The sequence below is a fragment of the Nipponia nippon genome, unplaced genomic scaffold (genome assembly GCF_047370975.1).
Source record: "Nipponia nippon isolate SJK-2023a ecotype South Korea unplaced genomic scaffold, ASM4737097v1 scaffold_7, whole genome shotgun sequence".
Taxonomy (NCBI): Eukaryota; Metazoa; Chordata; class Aves; order Pelecaniformes; family Threskiornithidae; genus Nipponia; species Nipponia nippon.
In genome coordinates, this window is record NW_028262391.1 from 42,196,584 (window position 1) to 42,209,551 (window position 12,968).

At 36.9% G+C, this 12,968-nt stretch overlaps 1 protein-coding gene across 4 annotated transcripts in view; it reads right to left on the reverse strand.

Annotated features, from left to right (window-relative positions):
* The window catches only part of RHPN2 (rhophilin Rho GTPase binding protein 2), a 31,131-nt gene that overhangs the window by 7,442 nt on the left and 10,721 nt on the right, over positions 1-12,968 (reverse strand). For all 4 annotated transcript variants that reach the window (XM_087740623.1, XM_087740624.1, XM_087740625.1 and 1 more), the window contains 7 exons: positions 12,510-12,625; positions 9,127-9,255; positions 6,081-6,156; positions 4,986-5,063; positions 4,146-4,270; positions 3,066-3,232; positions 554-741 (listed from right to left, as the gene is read on the reverse strand). In XM_087740623.1, the coding sequence (XP_087596749.1) occupies positions 554-741; positions 3,066-3,232; positions 4,146-4,270; positions 4,986-5,063; positions 6,081-6,156; positions 9,127-9,255; positions 12,510-12,625 (879 nt within the window). The remainder of the gene's footprint in view (positions 1-553; positions 742-3,065; positions 3,233-4,145; positions 4,271-4,985; positions 5,064-6,080; positions 6,157-9,126; positions 9,256-12,509; positions 12,626-12,968) is intronic.

Here is a 12,968-nt window from a genome sequence, read left to right on the forward strand (position 1 = left end):
CCAAGACAGCTCTGCAGCTACCAATCTGACTCTGATCACCAGGGTCCTTCCCCCAGTTACAATTTAGGTATTCTTTTGGACTTAAGCTTTTGAGATTTGCATAACCTCCAGCTGCTGGGAAATAACAGACAGGTTGTGTTCAATGCTTAACAGAGAACTACACAAACAACCCTGTCCTTTTGTATGTTGTTCTGTGGACAAGTTCTGTACTGTTTGAAAGAGCAGTATGACAAATAGCTTGTAAAATCCTTTGGCCAGTTCACTGCCCAAGTGTTCCAGCATGTTTCTATTAAACTTCATGAATTATGAATTAAAACCAAATCATAACAGTTCTAAAATAATATTTAAATTGCAGCTATTTGTGTTGTAATCTTCTGAAAGGTTGTGATTCTCCTTGTAGCTTGTGAGCTGTCCCTTGTTACTTTTAGTTTTCAGTAATGGTTGTTAACATTTAGGTTTAATAAATTCTGTTAATATTACTAGAGGCTGTAGCTAGTAACACAGCACTGTAAACAGTTATTTTAAAGACTAAAATTTAAGTCTTATATTTTACCTTGGCAACTTCCTGTGTCATTTTCACTAGTGTGAAAAACTCATTGCGTATTCCAGGAAGACCAATCTGCTCAAAAACACACTCTTGAGCTTGTGCAAGCATCATTTTTACTAGTACATTCAGCATAGCTGGGCTCATATCATAACTTGGTGTGTGAGTAAAGGTCTCCTTTAAGTAGCTTAGGACTCCTGAAATTACAAAATGGTTTTGTCAGCATTGCAAAGAGAGAAACAAATGAACTTAATTTTAGCATGTACCATAATAATTAAGGTTGAAAGCATGCTTTTAGTATTGCACTATAGCAATCTGAAGGGATTCTTAGTACACATGAAATTAAACTGACCTACAGGTTTTGCTCTGCATTCCCATCAAACATCTCCAGACAGAGTTCTCAAAATTACAATTCAGAGGAACAATAGAAGCTGCACGTTTTAAGGGCAATACCTTCAAATTTGCTTATAACAATTCTTGAAATTGACCATAAAGCTGTGCTGAACTGAATGTGACTTGTACGTGGGAGTGGTAGGCTAGAGCTTATACATAGGAGAGGAAAGAAAAAGAAATCTGTGCAACTCTAAGGAGGTGACAGTAGAACCCTTGGATGGAAGGAAGAAACACAAACGTACAAACTTAATTAATTATGAATCTCCTTTTCAGATGCTGCTAAGTGCACTGTGTGTCCCAATGAAAGCTTAGTTCGATCCCTGTAAGTAAACTAGAACAGTGTATTTAATAGCGTAAAATTAGATTCTGCTCTAGACATTTGGCTCCACCAACATATTAATCATTTCTATCATTTATCAAATTAAAAACAAACACTAACTGTAGTGCAAATATTAAGTAACAGTTTCACAGATGGAAGCGTAACCTTCAGCATGCACGTCATCCAACTGGTTTAGTGAGTTCTACTAGTCTGCTAATTGCTGATAATACTACAAAAGTGTAACGATAAGACCTCTGCTTTTTAAGTGTCCCAGCTTCTGTAATCTTACTTCTTGCCACAACACTCAGTTCTGGCCATGTGCTGCATTCTCCTGTTACCAGTTTCTGAGATTTTTCATTGTTTATGTTACACTTGTATCTTTTAACTTATTAATATGCCCTTACACAAATTTGAATTATGGCAATCTCTGCCTTTTTGCACCAAAAAAAAACAAACCAACCCCAAACTTGCCAGGCACATCCCAAGTACTGATGGAGTGTCCTGCTGAAAGGAACTGAAAGGATGGGGGGTGGGAGGTGTGGTGTGGTATTTTCTGCCCCATTCCCAACGTATTTCTGCTTATATGGTAGGCATATACACACTGAGAGCTTTGTTGAGGATAAACTCTGTGCAACATTTTCCATTCAGCACAGAGAAACAGTTAATACATGCTCTATATCATGTCTCTACCAACATAATGAATAGTGTTACGGAGCCATGCACAGGTACAATGAAATGCCTCCTGAGCACATTGCTTTGGGGCCCTGCAAAGGTACTGTGGTAGCAAACGATGCATTTCAATTTGTGAATTATTTCTGTTCTGCAAATACGTTGAAGTGAAAAGCAGTGAGTTTTTATTTGCAAAGAGCAGCAGCAAAATGGAGAAATTTCTCAAGTATTGAAGTTTCCTTTAGATGAAATACAAAGGTTGAAAAACAATTTATTTAATAAATGCATGAAGAAATACTATCAATTTTTTTTTATAGCTTTGTATTCAAAACAGGGGTTTTATGACAATCCAGCTCTGTGGTCCACAGTTTGTAGCTGATAAAGCTACCCATACAGTGGAAACCAATAGCCACAGATTGTTAGTGCAGAAATAAATCTTACAGTACATATTAATTACATAGGTCATGTCTTTAAGCATTATGTGTAACACAGATGACATTTAGAAAAAATAAGAAAATCTACTTGGAAAAACACAAAACAAAAGCTTCTATAACAAGTTAGTTCAAGGGGTATGATTCCCTTTATGAGAATTTGTGTTGTTCTTCGCTTGCGACAGAGTTTGATTGATTATTTTGAGCCTGTTTGCCTTTGGAATCTATGGAAAATATGTAGTCAATGTCCAATGAATTGCAAATTTCACCAGAGAACACAGCAAAATTAATTCTGAAGAGACTATATGGAAAAATAGGTTTTAAGCCCTTTATCAACCCTTTAAATTGTTTCTTGTACAGGTTTTTACACCAAGGTAATATCACGGAGGTAAGTGATATTTGATTCACTTTGTTAGTGAAACAAAGAATGAACAATGAAGCGGTTAACATTAGGGCTATTACTTGGACCTTTGAACTGCAGTTCATTAATCATTAACCATGGTATTCACTGTCTTTATCTGCATGTTCAGACTACAGTTCCAGGTTTTGAATTAAAGCTTCATCTCAGCTTTTCATTAGGCTTCTTAAATTTCCCTGCTCCTCCTTTTTTGTGTAATGAAGTCAGTGGGAAATGCAGAAATCCACAGGATGTCAGGATGAGATTAGGAATATTTGCATAAAGACCTTCCCCATATTTTTATATTTGTACCTGCAGCTCTCTGAAAAGCATCAACAGCATTTTCAAGTCCAGCCTGGGTCTGACGATTGCATCTTGTTCCAATCTGGGTGTAGAGGGCTCCAATGTTGAATAAAATGCTAGCTTTTTCAAGCAACAGATTTTGCTGACACACTGGGACACCTGTGAAGGAATCATACCTTGGGAAACAAAAGAAGTGTTAAGATTAGCAGAGTCCACTGAAACAGATATTTTCATTCTGTTTTTTCAAAAAAGCAGTGGAATTCTTAATAATTGTTCTGCTACAGTGAAAATGAAGGTGGACAGAAATACCATTAAGTGCTGCAAGCCAGAGAACAGCTTTATTTGAGGCTTAGTTTTCAGCAGGTTTTACAGCAGTGCCTCCATAAGCATATTACACCTAACTCAAAAGTGCCAATAAAACATCACAGAGGCTGAGAGTATACTGGGGAAGTATCCATGTCTGCTGCCATGCTCTCATACTTAGATATTGCCAGAGATCAACTATTGGCATGGTCAGATCCTCTATAGCTTGTATTTTAAAGTTTCTTCTTGCAGTTATGACTAGAAATTTAACAGTTCCTCTTGGCTACATGGTAGTCATCTTTTCTCATCATAAAAATAAAAATTCTGAATTCAGAGTCAAACTTTGCTTATAGATGTAGTAAACACTCCACTACAATAAATTAAGTCGCTCCTCCTCTCTTCTGACCCAAATGATCTTAACAAATTGAAGGAGGGGAATTAAAGTCTGGCCCATTCCCCATCTGCTTTGTGCACCAAGGTTCAGAGTCCAGGAAACATCTGCAGTTGTCCAAAATGAAGATTTTCTCTCTTTTTCCCTTGTGCTAACCTGTAGCCCAAATCATAATCTAGCCAATGGCTTCACTCTAAGCATGAAAAGGATGTATTGTATTGAGGTTTACTCTTAACACTAAAAAAGAAAAAAAGAAAAAAAAAGACAACACACACTGCAGGGAGTGGGGGGGAGAAACACACTGATATGCTTCAATTTAAACAGAAGACAGTTAATGATTAACAGTGTTCTGAAAAAAAAAAAAGACAAAAGAAAAACATGAACTACACACTTACCATGTAAATAAAACTCCCATGTGCCTGGTGGGTGGGAAAAATCTGTTTTCTACATAACCAAGTTGAAGGAAATAGCTTATCAACATCTCAATGCCAGCTTCATCTCGGCTAGGAGTGCGGCAGGCCTTAAAATACAATAGATTAAAATGAAGTGTATTCTGTTGAGTTACAGAATGAATACTGAAGCACCAAAGATAAAGCTCTGCTTCCTTTGGACTTCTGCATATCATAGAAATGTGTGGAATCTGAGAACAGTAAGCTTAAGGCCATACGGATGCATTCCAAATAAAGAGTTTTTCAGCTGCACAGAAGTAGCACATAACCTTTAAGGAAGCAAAGAGGATCTCTTTGGCAAGTCTCAGAGTTAATTAAGGAAGCAAAAGGGATCTGTGTGGCAAGTCTCAGAGTTAATGAAGAGTGTAGGTATTTTATGAAAACTACAAAGAAAGTTTATGTTTCTAGTATAATACAGGAAACAAACAATAGTTAGGAATAACCACCATTCTACTATAATGTTTTGCCAGATGCATCCACTTCAGCACTCTTCCTGCTAAATTTAAAATACTTTAAAGTAAAAAAGTAGATAAGGCAAATCTTAGATTTACAAAGTTGTGCCAATAGCTCAATCACTTTGCATAACTTCATCCTTTTCTTCACTTGTTCTTTATTCAGATTGTAAAACTCTTGGACAACGGAGATTCATGTTCCATATCTCAGAAATGAAGTCAATAAGAATATGGTAAGTTATAAGTAATAGTGGCATATTCTGATTCCATACAAATTGTTGTTATTTACAACTGTAGATTAAAAGACTTCATGGGATGCCACACTTGAACTTACTTGTCTCAGATCCATGAGATCTGCTATTTCATCTTCATACTCAGAACTGTCTTCACTATAATGTTCCAGAATAAAGTCCTAAAAAAAAAAAAAAAATTTGGAATATCTAAAATGAATCTAAACTATTTTTTTTCTGCAGTTGCAAACAGTACAAAATTGTTTCAGTTGTGATTTGCACGTTGTCTACTCCCTTCCAGTCAATAGTATAATAACATACAGCAATGAGACTACAAAAAGACAACAGAACTAATAATTTGATTTGATATCTGAGACAAGAAATTTCAGTCTGGTGTAAAGGAACCAAACACCTATTACATCAACTCCATTGGGTTTTAAAACAACAACACTTAGTGGTTTTGAAAGGGACAAATGAACCCTGTTAGCTAAAGTAACAAGAGAATCAAGTGAACATAAAAACTTATTAACAGAAAGAGACTGCCAAATTCTTGTCAGCTATATTAGTCCAATTCCACTTAAATTAACAAAGCTGCAATGGCATAAAGTGGTACCACAATCTGACCATGGAGATTAACCTACAGAAGGAAAAACAGAGACAAATGCTGGGGTGATATAAGATGGTTTACCATGAGATAAAGTCTACATTGCACAATACACAGTAGTCAAAAAATACAGAAGGTGGCTCAAATAGGCAGCAAAATATATTACCCAACAAACAAGCAGTGTTAATGCTGCAACACTGCTTCCCAACTGAGCTAGCTTGGTTAGTGCAAGTTGGCATATCACTGCATTATGCTGAGTAAAACCTTCATTACTACTTCCTTTCACCCTTAGAGTAGTAATCAATAGTCTTATTGGAACCAAAAACTGTAGAAGGAATTTTTATTCTCTTTGGTTTAACTCTACTGTCTCTGAAGTTGGATTTCTTATAACAACATCTTCTGACTCCTTGTCCTAGTTAGATGTTAGCAACAACCCAAATAATTGGTGGTTAATTTTTAAACACCTGGTGATCTCAGTTTTAGGGCAAATGAAACAAAAAATAATCTGTACATAGATTACTTCCATTTTACATCTGTTTAAAGAAGCAGAAGTATTTCTGTTAACTATTCATTCTGAAATGTGTCTGAAATTTACCTTGAGGGGGAGTGTAAAGTCTACTTCTTTGGTTTCCTTCAGGCCAAGAGGTACCAAGGGAATGCTGAAAGTCTCTCTATGGAAAAAACAAAAAGATTCAGGAATGTTTGTTTTCTGTTTGTCTGTTGATAAGATAAATTATTTTTGTTTCATTTGATGACAGAAAGTTAGTATGCTGACAGGTGTTCAGGTAAAAGGTACATAGTTTATAACAGTTCCTTCCCGCCCAAGAAAGTCTGCCTAATGGCCTATGACTCCTCAAGGAGAGACTGAGGAAAGCTACTTGCCTGTGCCTTTTTTTTTTTTTTTTCCTCATTTGAGCTCATTTTTCTTTCAAGGGAAGAAAAGGAGACTCTCAAAGGCTGGCTTACTGCAATTTAGCTCAACCTTTATATACCTGCAGAAGTTATAGGGACAGAAGATAGCTCCACAGCTGCTAGGAGATCTGCCACGGTAAGAGCTATGGTAATCATCAATAGTTATCATCAGTATTTTACATGCTACCAATGGTTTCATATGTAGAAGTGATGTATATAACACTGGGATAAGCAGGGTCAAAGTATACCAACATTAACAGTGAAAGGTCTAAGACTAGGAAGTCTGAGAACTACTTAGTTTGTAGACAATGCTAGGTATTAACCTCTAAACAAGTCAACCTCTAAAATATCAAAGGGCAATAAGGATGAGAACTGGGAAAAAAAAATCTTATCCCCAAGAGAATACACATCTGTATCACAGACTTAAACCCGGATCATATTAGTAAACAACACTAATTCATAATAGTCTTATTAGCTAAAGAGCACCATTTATCCCTCAAAAACTACATATATTGCTCTTCCACTAAGCATATTACCCAATTATAAAAAAGAAAGATCAGAATTGCTTCCAGATACATAGTTTGTTGAGTAGGTTTAATGGATCAGTATTGGGCAATTATAAGGTTTATCTGGTATTTTCCTTTTTCCTGAGAACAACTGATTGACTGTCTAATCATCATTTAGAGCATTCCATTACCAACTACAAAATCCCACCAGTATGATTCATTTATGGTCTTATCAGCAAAGCCAGCAAAATCACTTTCTTACTGGTGAAAATTCCATCTTGGGAAGGTGGGAGTAGGAGTGCAGCTTCCTCAGCAGAGGAAGAGTCCTTAAACTGGTTGGAACAATCCAGAAAGTGGCTCTGCTAGCTTGAAAAGGAATTCCAGGATACAGAGCCAAAACACCACTGCAGGAAGTGCAAATTATCTTATCTCTGATGAGGCTTTTAGAAGAAACCACAACACTTTTACAACAGATTATATCAAGACTTTTTCCCCAAAAGGAAGTGAGACACACGCAAAAGAAATCCTAACTTACTGATTTAAAGAATTCTAGTACCACCCACAGTCCCTGTAGACACCAATATTTGTCATTCAAAGGAACTGAATTTCTATTTTTTAAGTTTCTAAGGTGCCACACCCATGGAGTCACCACCATGGGGGCTTTGAACAGTTAGGGAGGTGATCCTGGATTTCCAGAACTGAGTAGAAATAGCATCATGCTTCTCAATCCAGCTGAGATGTGTGCAAGTACTGGGAAGGCCAACCCTTCAGATTGGTGTAACACAATACAGCGTAACCTAGTAATGTGGGTGTGACCTCGTGTTGATGACTCTGTGCACAATAGATTCAGAGAGCAGCTATTAATAGCTATTTGCTATTAAAGGCTGGAGAGCAGTTACAGAGGGAGTGAGTTATTTTAGCTGACGGAACATAAACAGCATTTAGAGCTTAGAATGAAGAGCATCAGAAAGGTAAAACATCATTCAAAACAGACTGGGGAAGTAGGATCAGGAGAGAATAAAAAGCATACTACTGTCCAGCCACAAGGCTTCTACCTGCCCTGGGGCCTGACCTACTGCTCACCCTTCATTTAGAATCCAAATATTTCAAATATTCTTTAGCTAGAAGGAATAGTACTTCTGGAGTCTTGCTCTCATTCCCACAGCCATAACTTTCATACTGCTCTCTATGCTTACATGCATCTATGAAGACTGGTAAAATCTTGAATGAAAAACGTTTTCGCATCAAATAGTTGTCAAAGTTTGACATGGGGGCGGAGGGCAGGAACTTTAGCACAAGTTTCTTTTTGAGAAAAATGAAACAGATATTTTGCATCAGGTCAGCATTCAGTTGAAAGATACCCCACTGGAAATGTGCTTAGTCCTTCTACATTAAGAATTCCTTGTAGTCCACCTGGAAGTTAACACCTAACAGAGAATAGTGCTAAACAGGACTCAAAATTATACCCCCTCATATGAAGCACATTTGTGTCTTGAGCTGCTAATGTTAATCAAATAGCAAATGTTTACTTTTAGGAGCAACAAGACATCTAACTGATACAGAAATCATTGTAGTATTCACGCAATGAATAATCTTTACCTTGGAAGTTTTCTCTTTGAGGAATCCATTGCAATTTGAAGTTTAGTGTGCTCTTTAAAGTTGGAAAAATATCTTGGAACAGTTCCAACTTCATCTACTAAAACTTTCTCTGTTTTAGCCAACGAATTTATGGATTTCTATCACTGAAGTGCACACCTTAAAGATTACCTCAGGTCTGCTCTGAGCTCCAAATCAGTGTTGGACTTCTATTCTCCAGCTAAAGAGCGGACTGTTGTACACACTGCATTTGAGAACAGATATTATATCACTAGGTTTTCTCGATCCAGAATGCGCTGAACCAATTAGCCATTCTACTACTGGAAATTCTGCTAGGTGCCATGTGTCTCCCCATAAAGCCCCAAGAGCTTTCAATGCTTGTAATACTCTCCTCCACGAAGGAGCTCCGTATCTAAGGATTAGTAGTACATACCTTTCCCAAGTGAAAGACAAATAGGCAGACTAACCCTTAGTCAACAAATCTACCATCAAATATGTTCTCTTCCTATCAAGCTCTCTGTTCTTTCACGTAATTATTGTCCGGTATTCACATTCACCTAGAAACAGTTTTGTTTCCAGCGGTAAACAGAAGATCTGTTAATAATTGAGTAACAGCTTCATACTTACTCTGTATTTTGATAAACTTCTACTGAGATATTAAGTCCTTCCAATTCCTCCTTTAAGATCTGCAGGTCTGAGTTTACAAAACTCAGTTCCAGGAGTACCTGCTCTCGTACTTTGTTGTTGGTGGTTGCTCTGAAGAAAGAAGAGACATAATTCTTTTATTGCTGAGGAAAAGGTTTTGTACATAAGCTTGGTTGACTCCCTTGCTAGCATTCTCAGCATTTTTAATATTTTTTTTTTTTTAATCTCCTTCAGAGGTGATGCAAGACCTCTTGTTTCAGAATTTATTAGGTTTTTCTGTCAAGAGAGAGACTGGGATAGTTTCCAGATAACAGCACACAGACACATAGAAGGTTTGCTATGTGCTATTTTTTTTTCTGTGATTAAGGGTCAGGCTTATTTTCAGATACATTAATAAACAGAACTAAAGCATCTTAAACAGAATTGCTATCCCATTTTCGGATTATGTGATCTTTTCCTAGAAGAAGATATGCGGGTGAAGGTGGGGGGAGTCAGGAGATATTTTTTCCAAAGAGACTTCCCCACTTTATAAATTGAATAATTATCTGTTGAGACTTCTGATCTTAAGAATAAAAGACAACAACTTTCCCATAAAACTGTTACTACAGAATGTTTTACAACCAAATATACAGGTAGGAAGATATTTCTTTTAAATACAATACAATTTTCTCTATTTTTTTTTGTCAGATGCAAATAGGATTTTTTTCTTTGCTTGTTTCCTTTGCCATTTATACATTTACATGACAACATTTTGAACTGCTAGCATAGTGGATGTTAGTATTTAGCCCCCCAGAGCATTTCTGTGTGATTTCTTATTTGTGTATTTCAGGATATTATATCACTATTTCTAACCTGATTCTCCATACAGTATTACTGTTTTCAAGAGACTTAAACTTTTATCTATAACCACAGGTATGAGTTTAAGATAAAAGGCCTTGATCCATAGCCAGGCTTAAGATACTGTGCCCCTATATTAGAGTCCAAATCATTAGACAATAATAAACTTATTTTAAGTTTGCAGCATTTTGCATTTACGTTTATTTTAAGATAAAATTCACCCTCAAATATTTATGAGCAACCCTCTCATACATCTAGGCTCCCCTTGGAACAATCCTCCAGTTTTATAGAGCAGCTTGGTGAAGAACTAGTTATTCCAAGGCTAAAATTCTAAGCTTGTACTTCATATTGTAAGTATGTGTTATCTGTGAATTTTCTGTGCTGTACTTTATTGAATACCTGAGATTGCTTAGATTAAGCAATGTTAGTATCTGCTGCCTGCATAAGCCAAACTGAACACAAATATAGGGTGGAGTGGATCTTCCTTGATAAAGGCAGCACCACCACCAGTTATGGGCAAGCTTTGACGCTACCAGCAATTTACTTACAATGTTATTAAGGCTCCATGTTTGGTCTAGCTTACCACCCTCCACAGGACGGATTCTAATATCTTTCTCAGAAACCCCAATGGTCCATCCAGGTGAACTCCTCTAATATGACTATATTGCTCTCAACGTCCATGCCAATTTAGAGTTAATTTGATTCCCTTTACATGTTGTTGCACTGTAGACACACTTTGTAATGACAAACAGCAAAAGACAGCAACAGGGGCAATGTGATATCCTTGAGAGCCACATAAGTCTACTCTGAAGTCAGTTTTAACTCAGAACTTCCAGAAGAAAAGACAATGAAAAGGAGAGAATGACTTTCAGAAGTTCTAAAAACAAAAGTCTTTGCACTATATGGATCATTTGTTTCAAGCCTAGCGTTTACTTTCAGCCAAAAGTAAAGAAACCCGCATTTCCAGTTTTTTCTCAAGTCCTATTGCAGTGGACAGCAATTGGTTTGCTTCTTTTAGAACCTGATGAAATGTAAATAGAATCTGAAAACATAAAGCTCATTTATTTATGTTTTTCCTTAGGAGACTGTAAATAGATCTAGTCGTGAACTATCTAGCGGTCAGGTTACTTTTAAAATTGCTTCTTTCAAAGAGCTAGCAAGTTTTAATAGTCTAACAGGTATAAATTCATTTTAGGTTTTTAATAACTTAGAAATAAGTCTGATCCTCTACTTTTCAAATAGGCTTAATTCCCACTCTTGTCAATAGCAACTTCAGTATTTCAGCAGTTAATAGTGGTATCTGGAGCCAAACTTTAGGACACCTTTAAGGTTGAATGTCAGAGTAACCAGTATTCACATTAGACATTGCTTGTCTCTCTAGCCTTTCCAAAACACTCTTGAGTTGGCATGCAGAAACATCTACTGAATGAACAGCCTTCAGTTTCAAAAGCAGATAAGGATTTTGCTATGCATACAACAGGTAGCAAAAGACCCTAAGTCTTACTCCTTAAGTCAGTTACCAGAAAACAAAGCAAAATGTAGTCAGTCAGAGGCTAAAACTACATAAGCTCTAGACCTATCACCTCGCTTGCCAAGAGTGGAGATAAAGGCAGGTAACAAGCAAAGGGCAACCTATCAATTAATGGCAAGTTTAAGAAAAGTGAATTTATCCAAGCATTTTCATTTCTCTAAGGGAAGTATATTCATTATTTTGTTCTCAGAGACCCATTGTTCCTCCAGTTGCAGAGAAACAGACACTATAGGAAACCACTGCAGATGAGTATTGGGGAAATTTTCAGTTGTTCTGTGTAACAGAGGAATGGATTGTTGGAAAGCTACAGGAGTGTTTGCTAAGCAGTTAATCACAGGATGTAACAGCCTCAAGACAGGGTCAACATTAGGCTATTCCTATGGGGACAGCCACATAAGAAACTGTGTCTTAAAGAGATTTGGTGGACAAAATATAATAGATAAAGGGCAAAGTCTCTTCCAGTTACCTCAAACTGTAGGAGGATTTGGTGGCAACTGTAACCCAGCTCAAATTACATGTGCGCTACCCTACCACTCCTGTATCGCTACTACATGGAATAAATAAGGCAATTGATGGTCCTTTCCACTGCAGAGCACAGATCTAGTGGATCTTGGAAAAAGCAACAGCATAGTGACGATACCTTTATAGATTTAAGGTGTAAAAAGGATTCATTACAATATTCAGCAAGGTTCACTTGCCATTATCACTAGCAATAAAGCTGATCAAACAGAGCAACATAAGACAGTCTAACATTCAGCTCATTTGCTACAACACAGCAGCTTTGAAAGTGCACTTTATAGCAGGTAATAACTGTATAGAGCTGCAGCATTAAAAAAGTCCAGGGAGATTCACAAAGCAGCCAGCAGTAATTTATGCAGCATGTTAGGGGAGCGGTTAGGCAGACTGGGAAAAAGCAATAGCTAAGAGACTTTTCAAAAATTAAAAAAAAAGTAATTTTGTTGCTCAGGCAAGAGAACTAGGAAGTCATGATACATACCTTAAAAGATTTTCAGCACCAGCTCTCATTCTTACTGCTCTTAAGATCTGTTGGTTTAGGAGAGCTCTTTGATTTTGCAGTTTGCTCCGACCAGTCTCAGCAAGAGGATTACATCCCTAGAATTAAGGAAACGAGGTTTTTTGTTACTGTTGGAAAAGACTCTGAAAAAGCAGTAACACTGAATTTGAATGAACTTTAATGGCACGGGTTCTGTATGAATACAAATTAACTACATTGACATCAGTGATGAATGACTGACAGTGTTTCTTTTCTCAAACTTGGTCATTCAAAGCGGAAGAGACACCATGACCAAAGCATTTTACATTAAAATCCAGGCAGAAAATATTTATTTTAAAGCTTATGTACATGTGTGAGCCAGTCTGTTCTCCCCTAGAAATCTTTTGAAGCTATTGTCCAATTATAACCAAATTTGTCAGTGTTATTAAGTTTCTACGAGTT